This window comes from Procambarus clarkii, chromosome 47 (genome assembly GCF_040958095.1).
Source record: "Procambarus clarkii isolate CNS0578487 chromosome 47, FALCON_Pclarkii_2.0, whole genome shotgun sequence".
Taxonomy (NCBI): domain Eukaryota; kingdom Metazoa; phylum Arthropoda; class Malacostraca; order Decapoda; family Cambaridae; genus Procambarus; species Procambarus clarkii.
This window is the reverse complement of record NC_091196.1, coordinates 17,281,431-17,295,779: the sequence shown is the minus strand read 5'-3', so window position 1 is coordinate 17,295,779 and position 14,349 is coordinate 17,281,431. Positions and strand designations below refer to the sequence as shown.

At 46.5% G+C, this 14,349-nt stretch overlaps 2 protein-coding genes across 2 annotated transcripts in view; one reads left to right on the top strand and one right to left on the bottom strand.

Annotated features, from left to right (window-relative positions):
- Positions 1-14,349, top strand: part of LOC123762891 (uncharacterized) — a 51,663-nt gene that overhangs the window by 12,497 nt on the left and 24,817 nt on the right. The gene's annotated exons all lie outside the window — the stretch shown is intronic.
- LOC123762892 (uncharacterized) lies at positions 4,545-13,901 on the bottom strand. Its single transcript, XM_045749633.2, has 4 exons — positions 13,845-13,901; positions 8,975-9,027; positions 7,229-7,409; positions 4,545-4,970 (listed from the first exon to the last, which is right to left on the bottom strand). The coding sequence occupies exons 1-4, from the start codon at positions 13,850-13,852 to the stop codon at positions 4,769-4,771; spliced, it is 444 nt and encodes a 147-aa protein (XP_045605589.2). The 5' UTR covers positions 13,853-13,901; the 3' UTR covers positions 4,545-4,768.

The following is a 14,349-nucleotide window of genomic DNA, read 5'->3' as shown; positions in this document are numbered from 1 at the left end:
TGTATACTGACAAAGAGCTGAAATCTCTTGAAACCTTGCAAAATAAATCTATGCCTCTCATCCTTGGGGCTCCAAAGTCCACGAGAATAGTTAATATGAGAGCAGAGTTAAAATTACCTACCATAAGTGAGAGAATTTTGTCTATTAGCACAGTTTTAGGCATGAAGGCATTGAGTAGATCTAGACAGTACATGAAGTTTCAAGCTAAACTTTCTAATATGCTGCACTCACCTGAGGTCTATAGAAGAAGAACGAAATCTGATTATGTATATTGGTTCTACAAGGTAGCCAACTCCATCAAAATATTAAATATGTACCCAACTCAATTAATGATTAATCAACCAATTACTCCATGGGATAACTGGGATCTATCAGTTGATTTTGTAAATGCGCCCAATAAAGATAGTGTGCACTCTACATTATTAAAACACTTAACACCGAAAAGCATCACTGAAAGTACTCAGAGTATGGGTAACGATGTGTATCAGTGCTATACTGACGGCTCTGTAGAAGGTGGACGATGTACCGGATGTGCATGCAATATATTTGAACAATCTTCTCTCGTACATACAGCAATGAAGCGCGTCAATGACTGGGCAAGTACAACTCAAACCGAACTTGCAGGCATATACCTTACCACTGAATTTTTAAAAGACAAAGGCAGTGGACTTATATACTGTGACTCGCAGAGTGCACTCCTGGCATTGAACGCACATAGTAGTGACACCCAGAAAATAGTCAGTGATATTCGAATGAATGTTTTAGCTGCTAAAGAAAACAGATTTGAAATTAAATTCCTATGGATACCATCACATGTTGGCATCTCAAGGCATGACACTGTTGATATGCTTGCTAAGTCAGCCTGCAGAAAACCAGTGGTAGAAATTGATATGGGTGTTTCATTAGCAGTGACAAAGAGAATACTTAAGCAAATATCTAATGAAGATCTCACAGACCTAACATATTCACAAAGACCTGAAAGTTGTAGCATTAAATATTATGATAGATATCGTGAGGAGACATTCACATATGGGACTAATAGAACAAGAACCCGCCAATGTGATGTTATAGTGGCCAGAATACGCCTGGGATATAGACGTATCTAGCAGCTTTCTCAAAACCCAAATGTCGAGTACACAATGTGTCAACTTTGTGAAAGAAAAAACATGCACTCTCTTGAACATTATATTGTAGAATGTCCCATACTGACTGACTTTCGCCCTCCTGGGCTAAGGTATGCTGAACTCTGTAGTTACTATATGAGTACTGGAACACTTGATGATATATTGGACTTGTACCCAAGATTGACCATGTAATGTATCAATTATACAATGTATGTATGTGGTGTAACTATATAACCTGACCTTGTAAAAGCACCTTCATCACCTTCAGTGATTAAGTGCTTAATTTCACACTAGTTTCTCCATCAGCTATCTCGCCCTGTCAAAGTAAAAGAGACAAATGTATGTGAATGCATGTGTGTGTATATATGTATGTATACATGTATGTATGTGTACGTATATGTGTGTGTGTGTGTGTGTATGTATATGTATGTGTATAAAGTATATATGGAAGCTGATCAGAATTACATTTCACCTTTGTAAATGCACATTAATGACACTATGTAAAAGACACATCAAACACTTTATGTAGGGCATACGCAAATCTGTGTATCTATGTATTTACGTATGTAGGTTAGCTTAGCATTTTTAAAACACCGAATCACCTTCTGTGGTTGAGTGTTCAATAAACCCTTGAACTATATGTTTAACACATCTCTAACCCTGTCCATGGAGGACAGAAGCAAATGTATATATGCTGGTTAGCATTGTAAATGTGTGGCCACGTCTGTGGTAGAAAATAATAGTAATAATAAAAAAAAAAATTGCTTCGCTACCTTACATTCCTGGTTGAACCATGGATTCTTCTGTTGCTTTTCGCTTTTCTCCTTTTGGACTGTGATAAATCTATCTGCAGCTTCCTGGCATTTCTGGGTGACATAGTCCATCATATCCTGTACATTCTTCTCTCTGAGCTCTGTTTCGCATAGTATTCCCCTTAGGAAGTCTGATTCCTCATCTCATCATATTTTCCTCTTCGGTAATTCAGTTTTTTCCTTTCCGGTCCCATTCTTGGATAGATTATCCCTACCTCCACCAGATACTTAAATGTCAATACACTGTGGTCACTCATTCCTATGGGGGCTTCAAATTTGACTTCTCATATTTCCGACTCATTCAAGGTGAATATCAGGTCGAGTCTAGTTGGTTCGTTATTGCCTCTCATTCTTGTGAGTTTCCTGACATGTTGGCTCAGAAAGTTCCTTGTTGCCACTTCCAAGAGTTTAGCTCTCCACGTATCTGCACCACCATGTGGGTCCCCATTCTTCCAGTCTATCTTTCCATGGTTGAAATCGCCCGTGATGAAGAATCTGGAGCCATTCCTGCAGGCAGCTGAAGCTGCTCTCTCTATTATATTATTGGTTGCCATGTTGTTCCTATCAACTCCTGTCTGAGTCTTCTGTCGTTTAGTGAAGGGTTGTGAATGACTGTCACTATTATTTTAGGTCCACCCATTGTCATAGTTCCTGCTAACCCTTTCCGCCAGTTCACTTGTTTTATTGGTAAATTCCATCGATGTTTGAGTACATTACCTTGAAGCTCATTTTCCAATATCTATTTTCACCCTCCCTCCCTCCCCACAAGTGTAGGAAGTTGTTCCATGGTCATGTCTACTTGGGTAGGCTCCTCCTCCTGTAGGAAAGTTGTCAGGGGTTCGGGGGGAGGTGGGGGTGGAGAATAAAGGGCTTAAGTCTTGCCCAGGCATGCTTGGACAGGAAGAAGTCCTGAGGGTGGGGGGGGGGGGGGGAGGAAAAGAGTGTTTAGGGTTGGGGGGGGGGGGGGGCAGGGAGGGCTCGCCCTCCTGTGGTGTAGTTAACAGGAGTTTGGGGGGAGGTGAAGTGGGGGATAGAGGGCTTAGGTCTTGCCTGGGCCTGCTTCGGGCAGGAAGAAGACCAGGGGATTGGAAGGCAGGAGATACTCAGGCTAAAAGAAGAGGGAGGATTTTGGTGATATGGTGGGCATTGTAGGGGTAAGGAGGGATTTGAGATGGGGGGTGGAAGGGGGCCTTATGGGGTGTTGGGCTGGAGTGTTGCATTCCCTTCTGGGGTTCCTGAATTGCTGGGTTGGGGTTCCCCACTTCCCTCTGGGACTGCTGGGATGGAGGCTGATCCCTGGTTCCCTTTCCTCTCCCTGTGCCTTTTCCTTGCATCTGCTGCCCTTATTATCTCGTCCCTGGTCATGTCCCTCTGAAGGTATACCTCTCTGTAATTCCTTGCATTTTTTCAGCGCTCTTCTTTACTAGTATGTCCTCTTTGGTGGCCTCGTTCCTGAATACTACCTTATGCATGTATGTATGCATGTATTTATGTATGTATGTATGTGTATACAGGATATGTGAAAGCTGGTCAAAATTGCATTTCACCATTAATGATATTATGTAAAAATTCACATCGAATACTGTTTATGTAGGATAGACATAAATCTGTGTACTCGCCTAGTTGTGCTTGCGGGGGTTGAGCTCTGGCTCTTTGGTCCCGCCTCTCAACTGTCAATCAACAGGTGTACAGGTTCCTGAGCCTATTGGGCTCTATCATATCTACACTTGAAACTGTGTATGGAGTCAGCTTCCACCACATCACTGCCTAATACATTCCATCCGTTAACCACTCTGACACTGAAAAAGTTCTTTCTAACGTCTCTGTGGCTCATTTGGGTACTCAGTTTCCACCTGTATTTCCTTGTTCGTGTTCCACCCGTACTAAATAGTTTGTCTTTGTTAATGTCAATACCCCTGAGAATTTTGTAGGTGGTTAGCATGTCTCCCCTTACTCTTCTGTTTTCAAGGGACGTGAGATTTAGCTCCCTTATGGAAGCTAAGCTTAGGTGAGTATATTTATGTAATCATTATATGTAGATTAGATTAGCATTATATAAGCACTACAATCACCTTCTGAGGTTGAGTGATATATAAAACACTGAACTATATGTTTAACAGATCTCTCACTCTGTCCATGGAGGACAGAAGAAAATGTATATATGCTGGTTTGCATTGTATATGTGTGGCCACGTCTGTGGTAGAAAAAAAAACTAGTATTCACTGGCGGTAACAGTCAAACAAGCATAAATTGGCAGCCTCACCATACAAGCAGGCGAGAGTAGCCTCACCATACAAGCAGGCAAGAGTAGCCTCACCATACAAGCAGGCAAGAGTAGCCTCACCATACAAGCAGGCGAGAGTAACCTCACCATACAAGCAGGCGAGAGCAGCCTCACCATACAAGCAGGCGAGAGCAGCCTCACCATACAAGCAAGCAAGAGCAGCCTCACCATACAAGCAGGCGAGAGCAGCCTCACCATACAAGCCAGCAAGAGCAGCCTCACCATACAAGCTAGCATGGACAGCCTCACCATACAAAGGAGAACGGGTAATGTCACCATACAGACACTAGGAAGAACAATGGTGGTTGTGGAGGCAACAACACAGTGAGAAAACAGCTTTATTGAGAGAAGTATTTACATAACTGACCCCTTAAACGTAAACAAACAAGACGGAACACGAGGTGCAGAAGGAAGAGTGAAGCCAGCGACGCGCGGTGTCCGGTCACGCCAGGCGCTGCCCCTGTTCACCGATGTTCACCACGCTGTTCATGGCGATATGGACAGGTGTTATGAAGAGCGTGAGGGACCCCTGGCGTGTGTATGAGACATTACCCACAGACTGGTAGAGCAGAGGCGCCGCTGACGGTGCAGTAGAAGGAGAGGGAGAAGGTGGTGGCGGAGTTGATGGAGGTGGAGGTGACGGTGTAGGTGGAGGTGGTGGTGCTCCAGATGGTGAGGGCGATCCTTGGGTTCCTCTTGTTCTTCGCATCACCTTCTATGGCATCTTCCAGTGTTCCTTCCAGGGGCGACCTGTGAAATCACAAGACAATTATTTTATCTGGTTGGACCTTACAAGGCATATAGGAGGAGAGCTGCCCGTCCTCCTAAGGTGCCCCAACGTCAAGAAACTGTCGTACTAAAGTGCCCATATCCTGACCTACCAGAGGACCCAAAACAGAAAACAGGACGGAATGTCAACTTCGCGAGCCGCTACCATTTTCTAGTACGACGATTTTTAGCCTTAGGGTAGACTAAACGTCAAAATGCGACGTGCTATTAAGAGGCCGGGTTGCTCTTAGAGCACCAAGCCTGTATGACTACACAGGGCTTGGGAGGTGGATGAATGGTGCCCAACCACTTGAACCACAGAGGCTCGAACACCCACCTGCAAGAAGGAAGGCCGCCACTCTACCGATCAGTCCAAGTGGATGGGTGCCGGACCGTACACTACACCAGGAGCCCTGGTGTAGTGTCACTATAGAGTGCAAGAGGACTCTGTGCTGCCCGCGGTGCTCACTAACCCTTGTTGGGGCTGCCGGCCCTGTGTCCTAACACTCAAAGTGCCTGCGACCTCCCGACACATTTTCATAATTGAAAACATCATTAAGTATTTGAATATTCTTTGAGCAATGAAAATTTACAATTTTGGGAGAAATTCATAATGAAAATGTTTTTAAACTTATCCTTCATCACATATTTTTATCAAAATTTTAGTGTACCGTCAACATAGATTCGTGGCTGTGTATTTGCCAAAGTCAACCTCTTGCTTGCACAGTATTTTAATCTATTTCTTGCCTTAGTATTAATGTGTAAAAGGGTTGAAAATCCCGTCTATGACTGATGTCATATGACCAAAATCGCTGAAGCAACTAAGATTCATTCAGCGATTTTTCATAAAAGAAATCACGTGCTGAGGAATGTTCAGTAAATCCAAAAAATCCTTCTGGACTTCACGGGGATGTTGGATAAACTGGTGGAGGCAGAGTGCTTGTGTAAGAGCCTCTTCACCTGAGTACTCGGGGAACTACCACTCAAGTGACTTGTCAAGGGATTCATGGTGCCCATCAATCTCTTACTTCAGGATCTCATCAAGGTCAGATTCTCTTACCACATTACATAATTTTTCATGACAATGTTTCCAAGGGTGACATTCTGACGCCTGATTTACAGTTTGTATGCAAGTGCCTCGAACATTGTCTTCACATTGGAGAATCTGCCTTTCGTTTCCCTAAACTTTCAGATTCAGCTTGTTCATCCGGGTCAAAAATGTCTGGTAAGTAGACAACTTGTTTCTGCTAAGTTTCAGCATCAAAGTGCCCCGGAAGGTCGTGTTTCTGCTAAGTTTCAGCATCAAAGTGCCCCGGAAGGTCGTGTTTCTGCTAAGTTTCAGCATCAAAGTGCGCCGGGAGGTCGTGTCTGCACTTTTACAAACAACTTGATTTCATCTTTCAACTCAAAGATACCAATGACATTTCCTTTGACAACCAGCATACAGCTTGATATTAATTTAAAGAATTGTATATAAATTGATATAGACTTAGGTTCAAATCTTCTATAGGAACCAGTAGAAATTTACTTTCCTGGACCAAATTTTTTAATCTTTAGACATTGGTAGTCAAAAATTATATTAGAAATCTAGTCATATCAGTAAAAAAAAAAAATTCTGCAGGTGAGAACATTTTGAAAGAATGTCTAATAAGGATCACTATTTCCTAATTTCTGATTATTCAGTCATACTCTCAACTTAGGCTCTGCGACCCCCCCCCCTCCCTCCCAGAAACATTTCATGACCCCCCCCCCTTGGGGGACGCAGCCAAACGTTTGGGCACTGTCAGTAGGGCGACGCTACGACATAAGGCCGTGTTGGAGCCACACGCTGCTGTCTTGTTGCTAAACAAGGACACTTCTGACAAGGACAAGGACACTTATTCCCTCCACAATCACTCCAACTCTTCCCACACGTCTCCCCACACCCCACACCCCCCAACCCCACACCCCCTCCCCACTCCCCACACCCCACACCCCCTCCCCACTCCCCATACCCCACACCCCCTCCCCACTCCCCACACCCCACACCCCCTCCCCACTCCCCATACCCCACACCCCCTCCCCACTCCCCACACCCCACACCCCCTCCCCACTCCCCATACCCCACACCCCCTCCCCACTCCCCATACCCCACACCCCCTCCCCACTCCCCACACCCCACACCCCCTCCCCACACCCCCTCCCCACTCCCCACACCCCACACCCCTCCCCACACCCCACAAGGGACAGCCCCCACTCACAAGTCTCTGACGACGACATCATCGACGGAGGAGTAGCGCTTGAAGCGGCGTCGCTGGCACACTTGGGTCTGGACCTTGAAGGCGCAGGTGTAGGGGGTGGTGGTGGTGGAGGTGGTCAGGAAGTACGCCGTCTTGGTCGAGTACGCCGCCACCAGCAGCTTGGCGTCCGACGACTCACGTCCTGACAACACACATTAAAGCTGACGCTAGTGGCTCTACAAGAATGTAATACTTCAAGTCTCTGTACTCTAATAAACCCAATGTACCTTCTTGTATATAAATAAATGAAACGAAGTCGAACCATGGTTGCACCCCCTCCCTCCCTCCCCATGTACTCTGACTCTGGCGTCCTGTAGCTCCACCTCCGACGCTCCTCTTTCATTACACAGAGAAATCACATTATCCTAATTTATCAATGATCAGATCCACAGGAGCCGTGATGGGGGATCGAACTTATGCGCTGGGTGTTCCCTGATGCACGCTCTAGTCCACTACACCACGACATAGTGGAAATGAACATGTAGTACTCCAGGTTGCAATTATTTTGACCGTGTCGTGGCGTAGTAGGCTACAGCGGGCATCTGGGAACACCCAACACATAGGTTCGATCCACCGTCACGGCTCCGGTGGATTTGATCATTGATAAATTACGATAATGTGATTTCTCTCTGTACACAAAATTGTTATTAGGAAATGTTACAATTACGCCGTGGCCGAATAAACCCAATTTTCTAAATATTGACTCTTTTTAAATAAGTTTTAAGTGTATTAATTTGCAAAAAATATTGAACTGGAAACATAGGATAATTATATTGTATATTTTGAACCAAAACTGATTTATATTTAATAAGTCGATTAATCCTTAATTAGTATTGCCTAGCTCAATATTGACCAATATTAAATAAAGATCTTCCAGAGGATTAGAGTTAGAACATGTGTCTGTCTGTTAAGTCCATACCGGTGAGAAACCCAGTAATCCTAGCGCACCTAGGCCTCTGACGTCATGGGCATAGAGCCTGAGCCACGGCTGAGAGGAGGCAGTCTGTAGCTCACAGAGGGCGGACCCCGGCCAGGGTGTCTGTGTCTCCCAGCACACACCAGCAAGACCTCGGTGTTTACCTCCAGTCTTGACGCACCACAAGCAGCCCAGCAGCGAGCAAGGTTATACTGGTCTTTACTTTACTACTAAAGTCTTGTTAGAGAGGATGGCACCGACGCTGCCGACTGAGTGCCTTATTCACGAAGCAGTTGCGCAAGCACTTACGAACCTGTACATCTTTCCTCAGTCTTTGACGGCTTTGTTTACAATTATTAAACAGTTAATGAACTCCGAAGCACCAGGAGGCTGTTTATAACAATAACAACAGTTGATTGGCCAGTTTTCATGCTTGTAAACTGTTTAATAAATGTAACCAAAGCCGTCAAAGACTGAGGAAAGATGTACACGTTCGTAAGTACTTGCGTAACTGCTTCGTGAATCTGGCCTTGTGGCTAGGCTTGCTGCTCAGCACCAGCACAAAGGAGAGCTTTAGTAATGGGGCCATTGTAGGAGACGCTGGCACTCTGGCACTCTTTCACTCTGGCACTCTGGCACTTTCAGACTCTCGGACGCCGGGACTCAGGACTTAAGTATTCGGGGGATGCTGGGACTCTGGCACTCTGGCACTCTCAGACGCCGGGACTCAGGGACTCAGGACTTAAGTACTCGGAGGATGCTGGGACTCTGGGACTCAGGGACGGACTTACCGTGTGCCAAGCACAGGATGGTGAGGAACACGCCTTGAGCCAGCCACTTCATCCTGTAGTCAAAATAAATCAAAATGAAACATTAGACAATTATGGTAAATAGCGCCTTCACTGTCCGGGAGTACCACTACTCCTGCCTTCACTGACCGGGAGCACCACTACTCCCGCCTTCACTGACCGGGAGCACCACTACTCCTGCCTTCACTGACCGGGAGCACCACTACTCCTGCCTTCACTGTCCAGGAGCAGCACTACTCCTGCCTTCACTGACCGGGAGCACAACTACTCCTGCCTTCACTGACCGGGAGCACCACTACTCCTGCCTTCACTGTCCGGGAGCAGCACTACTGCCTTCACTGACCGGGAGCACAACTACTCCTGCCTTCACTGACCGGGAGTTGTCGGAAAATCCGACACCATTTAATATCATACAGACAGATAATAGCTGTATTGTATAAACAAGTTAACCCATAGAAAACGTAACTTGTAGTGGAATTACCGTCTATAGAAAACGGGATATCATCACCACATACTATTATAAATTCACCAGCTATTCTGGTGGGAATTATTCTTAAATACATTAGTCTTTGGACTTTACCATCATAAAAACATCTCATATAAATTAACTTAATTATCAATATTAAAGTAGAGTAAATGTGACCCTTCTATCACTTTCTGTCATCTGGACAATGTAAGCCAGGCGTCAGTGGTGAGGGAGGGAGCGGCCATTGTTTATACTAGACCAGAGGCTCACGGGAGCAATTCAGCTCCTGTTAATTTTACTTGGACGTAGTGTTATGGAAACCAAAGGTGTACCATCTTCAACACGCTGTCAACAAATTCAAGTTAAGTGTTCTTTCCGAAACCCGTTTATCTTTCATTTATGGCCATTAATGTCATTATATAGGGTGATCCGGTTAGAGCACGATATAGCCTCAAACTAAAGGTAATTAGCCCAGGTCTTCATTGTTCCATGTACAGTGTTTCTCTGATATACCTGTCATATATAGGATTCTGGCTTTATAGTTAGCGCCCTTTTGACAGGTCAAGACGAGGAAGCATGCTTTGTGCATCAGTTACCAGGGTGATGGAAGCTACCTCAAAGAGGGAAAATGTGGTGTCTACACCCTAGTTATACCTGGTGGACTAAAGCCTGCTGTACTATAAGATAAGGAACCTTTTCAATGTATGTAGTCTAATTCTGTAGTTTGATTGGCTGCATATATATAAATTAAACTTATATAAACCCCCCCTAATGTGTAGAGGATCGATTTGTGAGATTATGAGATTATTGCAGAAATACAGTCCACTTATCATTATACAAATTGCTATCGAAGTATATAAATTAACGTAAATATATATTCATATAAATTAAATAAATATAAATCTCACAGGTCGGTTCCCACAGGAGTACAACTACTCCTGCCTTCACTGTCCGGGAGCACCACTACTCCTGCCTTCACTGACCGGGAGCACCACTACTCCTGCCTTCACTGTCCGGGAGTACCACTACTCCTGCCTTCACTGTCCGGGAGCACCACTACTCCTGCCTTCACTGTCCGGGAGCACCACTACTCCTGCCTTCACTGTCCGGGAGCACCACTACTCCTGCCTTCACTGACCGGGAGCACCACTACTCCTGCCTTCACTGACCGGGAGCACCACTACTCCTGCCTTCACTGTCCGGGAGCACCACTACTCCTGCCTTCACTGACCGGGAGCACCACTACTCCTGCCTTCACTGTCCGGGAGCACCACTACTCCTGCCTTCACTGTCCGGGAGCACCACTACTCCTGCCTTCACTGTCCGGGAGCACCACTACTCCTGCCTTCACTGACCGGGAGCACCACTACTCCTGCCTTCACTGTCCGGGAGCACCACTACTCCTGCCTTCACTGTCCGGGAGCACCACTACTCCTGCCTTCACTGTCCGGGAGCACCACTACTCCTGCCTTCACTGACCGGGAGCACCACTACTCCTCTCACTACAGCAGGTCACTTTACTGTAAACTAGTATTGAATTGAACTATCAGGGGAAAGCACCAAGCCATTACGACTATATAGCACTTGGAAGGGATCAGGATAAGGATTTGGGATGGGACGGAGGGGAAGGAATGGTGCCCAACCACTTGGACGGTCGGGGATTGAACGCCGACCTACACGAAGCGAGACAGTCGCTCTACCGTCCAGCCCAAGTGGTTAACTAGTAAACACTTACTACTTTTAACTAAACACTTTAACACTACATGAACCTGACTTCTCGGGGTACATATCAAGGTCACACAAGACATGCGACTGTGTGCATCATACGAGGCTGTTACACACACGGATGCAATACACGGATATTGATCTACATTAAAGCGAAAAGGAGATGCCTTTTCACCCACTGGGTTACCACCCTATGGAACCGCCTACCCGCCAAAGCCCTAAATGCTAAAAAACTGTTAACTTCTAAAATCCAGCTCGAGAATATCATCTGAGCAAATCTGGGAGACTTTCGACAACCCGCCGGCTTCCTGTCCTCGTCGAGGACACTAATGTTACTGGCTCTCAGGTAAATTAGGGAGATTAAGACTTACATTTATTATAGTCCTTCCTCGCAAGGTTACTTAGACATTCTTGTGACAATACTGAAGACTTAAACAGCCCACCATGGGTCTAAATGTGTACAATACAGTCCACCATGGGTCTGTATGTGTACAATACAGCCCCACCATGGTCTGTATGTGTACAATACAGCCCCACCATGGTCTGTATGTGTACAATACAGCCCCACCATGGGTCTGTGTGTGTACAATACAGCCCCACCATGGTCTGTATGTGTACAATACAGCCCCACCATGGTCTGTATGTGTACAATACAGCCCCACCATGGTCTGAATGTGTACAATACAGCCCCACCATGGTCTGTATGTGTACAATACAGCCCCACCATGGTCTGTATGTGTACAATACAGCCCCACCATGGTCTGAATGTGTACAATACAGCCCCACCATGGTCTGTATGTGTACAATACAGCCCCACCATGGTCTGTATGTGTACAATACAGCCCCACCATGGTCTGTATGTGTACAATACAGCCCCACCATGGTCTGTATGTGTACAATACAGCCCCACCATGGTCTGTATGTGTACAATACAGCCCCACCATGGTCTGAATGTGTACAATACAGTCCCACCATGGTCTGTATATGTACAATACAGCCCCACCATGGTCTGAATGTGTACAATACAGCCCCACCATGGTCTGTATGTGTACAATACAGCCCCACCATGGTCTGTATGTGTACAATACAGTCCCACCATGGGTCTGTATGTGTACAATACAGCCCCACCATGGTCTGTATGTGTACAATACAGCCACACCATGGTCTGAATGTGTACAATACAGCCCCACCATGGTCTGTATGTGTACAATACAGCCACACCATGGTCTGTATGTGTACAATACAGCCACACCATGGTCTGTATGTGTACAATACAGCCACACCATGGTCTGTATGTGTACAATACAGCCACACCATGGTCTGTATGTGTACAATACAGCCACACCATGGTCTGTATGTGTACAATACAGCCACACCATGGTCTGTATGTGTACAAAACAGCCACACCATGGTCTGAATGTGTACAATACAGCCCCACCATGGTCTGTATGTGTACAATACAGCCCCACCATGGTCTGTATGTGTACAATACAGCCCCAATATGGTCTGTATGTGTACAATACAGCCCCACCATGGTCTGAATGTGTACAATACAGTCCCACCATGGTCTGTATATGTACAATACAGCCCCACCATGGTCTGTATGTGTACAATACAGTCCCACCATGGTCTGTATGTGTACAATACAGCCCCACCATGGTCTGTATGTGTACAATACAGCCCCACCATGGTCTGTATGTGTACAATACAGTCAACTATGTATATCCCTGGCTCTTTTAATGCAATTGATGTAATTAGAAATGTTCACCGTTCTTTAACTTTATGAACAACCGTCAGTCAAAATTGTGAGGAATGTTGAACACTCGTGGGTACACAGTACAGACTGTTGAACACTTGTGGACACGGTGAAGAGTGTTGAACGGTAAAGTCACAGATTATAAACTATTGAACGTTTGTGAACAGAAAGCGAGGATTGTTGAATACATGTGAACACACACAGTGAGGACTGGTGAACAGGTATGATCACACAGTAAAGACCGCTGAACACTCATGAACACACAGCGAGAAGTGTTGAACTGGGAGCAGAGGCATCTCCCCAATCGTGCCCAAACTGTTTGACCACCACACCACCACAGCCTCAGACAGCGGTGTTGGGAACATCGCCTTGACGACGCTCAACACCGTATAGACGACCAGAGCTTATGGTCGGGGGCCGAGGCTGCCTCACGACCAGAGCTTGTGGTCGGGGGCCGAGGCTGCCTCACGACCAGAGCTTGTGGTCGGGGGCCGAGGCTGCCTCACGACCAGAGCTTGTGGTCGGGGGCCGAGGCTGCCTCACGACCAGAGCTTGTGGTCGGGGGCCGAGGCTGCCTCACGACCAGAGCTTGTGGTCGGGGGCCGAGGCTGCCTCACGACCAGAGCTTGTGGTCGGGGGCCGAGGCTACCTCACGACCAGAGCTTGTGGTCGGGGGCCGAGGCTGCCTCACGACCAGAGCTTGTGGTCGGGGGCCGAGGCTACCTCACGACCAGAGCTTGTGGTCAGGGGCCGAGGCTGCCTCACGACCAGAGCTTGTGGTCGGGGGCCGAGGCTACCTCACGACCAGAGCTTGTGGTCGGGGGCCGAGGCTGCCTCACGACCAGAGCTTGTGGTCGGGGGCCGAGGCTGCCTCACTCACTCATCATGAGTAAGGCTTCACTCACAGTGTCATGTTCACCTGAGATAATGTCCTGGAGGAGGAGAGGAGAGCACAACTGCAGGTGTGGCCGGGGTTATATACCTGCACTTCACCTCCTGACACACACATGTCAACAAAAACTCCGCCGCCTCACTTCCTCGTGCAGGAAAAATTAGAAAATCTTTTAAGTGTTTCGTTGTGTGTTCACCATCGTCCGGGAGATGTTGTTAATGGTAGGTTTGACGGTAGTTAGTATTAGGTAGTAATGTTAGTAGTTGTTAGTAATGCACGTGTGACTGGGGCGTCTACCTCAGCTCACAGTCCTTCATGTTAGAAATTTTGGTGATTTTGAGGAAAATTTTAATTTATAATGTGGTTATCCTGAGAGATTGTTGGCGAGGTGAGTGTTGCTGCTCTCCCGCACTTGTTAGTGAGGCCCTCACTCCTCACTCCTCACTACACTCCCTCACACTCACTCCTCACTACACTCCCTCACACTCACTCCTCATTGCACTCCCTCACACTCACTC